Source organism: Erinaceus europaeus, chromosome 4 (genome assembly GCF_950295315.1).
Source record: "Erinaceus europaeus chromosome 4, mEriEur2.1, whole genome shotgun sequence".
NCBI classification, from domain to species: Eukaryota; Metazoa; Chordata; class Mammalia; order Eulipotyphla; family Erinaceidae; genus Erinaceus; species Erinaceus europaeus.
The window spans coordinates 69979986-69985985 of NC_080165.1; the positions used below are offsets into that span (position 1 = coordinate 69979986).

The window sequence follows — 6000 nt, forward strand, 5'->3', positions numbered from 1 at the left end:
TTATTGACACACGAGTACAATTTTTTCCCCTTTTGTTGCCATTGTTTATTCTCGTTTCTGTTATTGTTGTTGTTATTGAATAGGACAGAGAGAAATTGAGAGAGAAGGGAAAGACATAGAGGGGGAGAGAAAAACAGGCACCTGCAGCCCCTGCTTCACTGCCTGTGAAGTGAACCCCCGCAGGTGGGGAGTCAGAGGCTTGAACCTGGTTTCTTACTCTGGTCTTTAATGCTTTGCGCCATATGCGCTTAAGCGGCTGCGCCACCGCAAGGCTCCCAAGGGTACAATTTTTTAACTCCTTGTGGTAAGTACCTGCAAAACGCTCTCATCTCCAACTTAGATTATTATTATTATTATTATTATTATTATTATTACTATCCATTTTTTTTGCCTCTAGGGTTATTGCTGGGGCACAAATCCACTGGGAGGCTATTTTTTCCCCTTTTGTTGCCCTTGTTTTATCATTGTTGTGGTTATTATTGTTGTTATTATTGATGTTTTTGTTGTTGGATAGGATAGAGAGAAATGGAGGGGGGGAGACAGAGAGGGGGAGAGAAAGACACCTGAAGACCTGCTTCACCACCAGTGAAGCGACTCCCCTGCAGGTGGGGAGCCAGGGACTCGAACTGAGATCTTTACGTCCGTCCTTGCGCTTCGTGCCATGTGAGCTTAATCGGCTGTGCTACCTACCGCCCAATACTCCAATTTAGATCTTTTAAAAATATAGCTTACTATTTTAATGAGATACAGAAGGAAAGATACACACACACACACACACACACACACACACACACACACACACACACACACACACACACACACACACGGAGAGAGATACCAGAGCAGAGCACTACTTAGCTCTGGTTTATGGTGGTGCTGAGGATTGAACCTGGGACAGCAAAGCCTCAGGAACACAAAATATCTGTCTAACCATTATGTTACCTCCCCGGTCCCCAACTTAGGTCTTGCTCACTATCATACAGAGGGCCCCAATACCTCCTCTACCCCTGTGCATTTTAACATGTATACTCAACCAGGTAAGCCACCACCTAACATCATTGGATAGTTAATTACACAAATCAAAGTACTAGCAACTGGATACAGATATAGATATTCAAATTATTGAGTTTCTCTATATATTAAGCAAGTACAGTAGACTGAAAATTACATGTTGGAGGGTCGGGTGGTGGTGTCCTGGGTTAAGTGCACATAGTATGAAGTGCAAGGATCTGCGCAACAATCCCAGTTTAAGCCCCCCAGCTCTCTACATATGGGGGGATGTCTCTTCACAAGTGGTGAAGCAGGTCTGCAGGTGACTATCTTTCTCTCTCCTTATCTTCCCCTTCCCTCTCAAAATCTCTTTGTCCTATCAAAAAAAAAAAATTGAAAAACTGGCTGCAGGAGTAGTGGATTTGTAGTGCAGGCACCAAGCCCTAACAATAAGCCAAGAGGCAAAGCAAAAACCAAATTTTTGCTTCATAAATAAACATAAACTAATTGTACATGGCCCATTTAGTTTATAAAAGGAATTTCACTGGAAAGACATCACATGCTCCTGGGTTAGAAGAATTAATATGATCAAAATGACTATCCTACACAGTCATATACAAATTCACTGAAATCCTCATCAAAGTACCAGTAAATTTCTTTAAAGGAATAGAACAAAAGTTAACAAAAAATTATTTGGAACCAAAAAAACCCCAGGATTGGCCAAAACAATATTGAGAAAAAGGAACAAGATTGGAGGCATTACATTAACTGACCTCAAGCTATACAGAGCTACTATAATCAAATAGATACAAAGACTATCAGAAGAGATTTATGTACATCTATGTTCATAGCAACACCATTTGTAATTGCCAGAACCTGGAAGCAACCCAGAGGTCCACCATCAGATTAGTGGCTTAAAAACTTGCAGTATATATACACATGGTGGAATACCATTTAGCTCATCTCCTTTGTGTCATCTTGGATGAAACTTGAAGGTATCATGTTGAGTGAGATAAGCCAAAAGGAGAAAGACAAATACCGAATCATCTCATTTATATGCAGGACTTAATATATGAGAAAAGGAAAAGAATAAAATGAAAGGTGGACTAGACAAGGTGTAGTGTATCAAAGCAAAAGACTCTGGGAAAGGTAGGGGAGAGATGAGTTCTCCACTGTAAACTAAGTTCACAAAAGAAAGAAAAAATTCAACTTTATATTAGTATAATACCACTATGTTGCGTTAGCAAGTCACCAGCCATCAATTGTTTTACTAAAACACTTCAATTTAAAATAAAAGGAACTTCACATTGAAGGCAAGTTATATTAACTTTTCTGCATGAAAATTAGGTCTCAATTTATGGATACTATAAAGGCACATCACATGCTTCCTTTTTTAACAATGATGACGACATCAACAAAAACAATAATAACTACAACAATAAAACAACAAGGGCATCAAAAGGGAATAAATAAATATTTAAGAGAGAGAGAGAGAGAAGCAGGATAGGGAAGGGAGAAAGAGAGAAACCTGCAGTGCTTCTTCACCTCTTGTGAAGCTTCTCCTATGTAAGTGGGGACTGGGGGCTTGAACAGGGGTCATTGTGCATGGTAACGTGTGTTCTCAACTGGCTGCTCAAACAAATGGCCCCAACTCTATTCTACTTTGAAGAGGTTTTTTTTTTTTTTTTACTTTAAAAGGTAGATTTATATATTGTAATATATGTCATCATAAAAACTCTCACTGATCATACACTATTCACAATATAAAGCGCACTAGGCATATTTCATCATGTAGAATCAGCAAATTCTCAGAGGTAATTATAGAACACTTTTCCAGAGATCACTTTCTGAGGAATGAAACAAAAAAAATAATCTGCTGTCTTTTGGTGGAGTTCTTTACGCTCTATAACTAATTTTGCTGTAGACAGTAGTGGCTAAGTAGTGGTAATGACTAAGAAGACTTTCTAGGTCATGACTTACTGTATTTTCTATTCTAGCATAAGTCTTTAAAAACAATTTGAAATTGCATCACTAGTTAAGAAACAAATTGGTTATACTCCTACTAAGAGAAGATTAGCTTAAGCTATATTTCAGCTTAGTTTTAAATATTTTTTTGGCAATATCCTATAATTCTGGACAATAAAAGCAACAAAGCATTGGTAGTAGAATACTAGGTAATAAATCTATGGGGCTAGCTTTCTCTCTTCCTCTCCATCTCTCCCTTCACTCTCAATTTCTTTCTGTCCTATCCAATAAAATGGAAAAAATGCCCACAAGGAAAATTGGATTTGTAGTACCAGTACCAAGCCCCAGTGATAATCCTGGAGCGGTGGCGGGGGAGGGGGGGTTGGAGGGGTTGGGGGGTGTAAGAACAGAATGGGAAACACAAAGCAGAACTTGGACTGGGTTTGGTGTACTACACCAAAGTAAAGGACTCAGGAGATGGGGGGGGGGGGTTCAGGTCCTGGTGCATAATGGTGGTGACAGGGTTTCATAGAAAACAAAAAAATTGGGCAGGGGTAGATAGCATAATGGCTATGTAAAGAGAATCCCATGCTCCAAAAATCCCAGGTTCAATCCCCCTCACCACCGTAAGCCACAGCTGAGTAGTGCTCTGCTTATAGAAAAGGAAAAAGAAAACTAAAAAAATTTACATACAATTTTATTTACTGAAACCATTAATGCTCTCAATAAAAAAAAATAAAGTATGAAACTTTAAGAATGAAGCAGCCATGAGTACCACCTTTTGAGGAAACATCACAAAAATTTAAATATGAAATAAAGATGGAAATAATAATTACATTAATATTGAAAAACCCTGGAGATGTAAAATGAGAATCTAGGGGTTGGATGATAGCGCATCGGGTTTAGGGTACATGGTGCCAAGTGCAAGGACTGGTCTAAGATCCCGGTTGGGCCCCCAGATCCCCACCTACAGAGGAGTTGCTTCACAAGTGGTGAAGGAGGTCTGCAGGTATCTTTCCCTCCCCCTCACTGTCTGCTCTCCTCTCTCAATTTCTCTCTGTCCTATCCAAGAACAACAACATCAATGGCAACAATAACAATATCGACAACAAGGGCAACAAAATGGGAAAAAATAGCCTACAGAAGCAGTGGATTTTTGTGGTGCAGGCACGAAACCCTGATGATAACCCTGGAGGCAAAAAAAAAAAAAGAGGATCTATACAAGTAATAGTAACTGATGAGAAGAAAGTAAACATTCCCAATATCTAAAATGCAGGAAAAACATGATATAATTTAGAAAACAGCCATTATGTCTATCAACAGGTAATAGCAAAATCCTCAAGAAAAAACACACAGTGTTGTACATATATATATACTGTATAATATATATACTGTATATATAATATATATACTGTATAATATATATACAGAAAAGATGTATATTTAACAGTATATATATATAGGTGTATATATATATATACATCTTTTCTGCTTTGTGTTAAAGCAGAAATGAGTACTTTCTAAAATGGTAAATTCTACTGTTACTCCCTTATTTCAGCTAAAGCCATTTCAAATATCAAATCCATCCCTTATAAATAAAGGATTTGGAGAAAGTTCTATAAAGAATTTTATTTTAAAAGTCACAAGATGAACATTACGTTAAAACATACATACACAAATAGCTTCTCTAGTCTGTTGCAATAAAGTCTTTAATTCTCTATTTTAAAAAAAAAAACCCGATTATAAGTTTTAAAACCATTTGAAGATGTGAAAGACTGTCTGCACTTTAGCTTACTTCAAAGTGGGTAAAGAAATTATTTCTTCTTCTTCCAATTCCCAGTATGTTTAGGAACAGGACATCTGGTAGAAATGGTACTGGAAATCTAACTAATTTAAAAATATAAAGTGCTTCAAGCAATATTTAGATACATATAATTTGACCAAGTTTTATAAACCTAAGCTTTGAAAATTAGAAAATATAAGCCTCAACAGAAAACATGATTTGTAATTGAAAGAAAATAATATTTTGTAGAAAAAAAAGTCCCTCCAAAAAAAAGACAAAAATGACTAACTTGTATTTCCCAAGAGGATTATGCCACTTTTATACAACAAAATTACAGTCACCACAAATTGCTTTCAACAATTCCATTGCTTCTTCATTTGACCACTTGAAAATCAAAATTCTTTCAGATTATAAATATAACTTTTTATAACTCTGTTATTACGTACTGTGAATGGGGAAAGAGGGCCAATCTTGTGGCCATAGCGTCGAATGGCCTCTCTGATGTGGCAGGGCTGGATGGCATCGCTGTGAGCCTCAACACCACAGGCCGCAGTGCTCTGCGACAGAAAAACACATAAATTGTTGCTAAATCAAAAACACACAACAGAACTGCAGTGTATAAAATATGAAAATAAACTTTTACAAAATGAACGGTTTTTCCCTCAGGATGCACATCACTGCTGCTATACACTGCATCTAAAAAAAATGCCATTAACAAATCAAAGCTGACTTTTACATGACCCTTTTGGAGCAGACCTACCAAATGCAATTTTTATGCCTACAATATTTCATCTGGGTATGCACGTCAAGGTATAGAAGAATATAGCCACTTGCAAGCAGATGAAAAGTGTCATGGGGGCTTGCTGAAAGAACCACAGGAAGCTATTAAAAATATAACATTTATCACTATAAATGTTTTTTTAGGAGTTTCTTAGGCATATTTCTGAAATAACTTGAGAGTCATCAATTTTAAAATGTAAAATTGTCATCTATTTATTTATGATGCTGGAGGCTGTTATAAGAGATAATTTCAATTTAGTTTCTGATTTTCTGTTTGCACTGGACAAAATCGAAAACTTTTTTTTTAAGTATGTTTCATTTGGAAAGGTTGGATTTGAGGGAAGAAAAAGACACTAGATAGAGGGAGATTATCTGTAGTGAGTGAATGGATACGAGATTCATAAATGATAGCATGATTTAAAATGAAATTAAACTGCTCAACAGAGGCAAGTAAAACTAATAATTCAGTTTTAGACCCTGGA

General features: G+C 36.8%; 1 protein-coding gene across 4 annotated transcripts in view; it reads right to left on the reverse strand.

Annotated features, from left to right (window-relative positions):
* SUPT3H (SPT3 homolog, SAGA and STAGA complex component) overlaps positions 1-6000 on the reverse strand; it is a 442460-nt gene that overhangs the window by 133607 nt on the left and 302853 nt on the right. For all 4 annotated transcript variants that reach the window (XM_060189910.1, XM_060189913.1, XM_060189912.1 and 1 more), the window contains one exon: positions 5185-5295. In XM_060189910.1, the coding sequence (XP_060045893.1) occupies positions 5185-5295 (111 nt within the window). The remainder of the gene's footprint in view (positions 1-5184; positions 5296-6000) is intronic.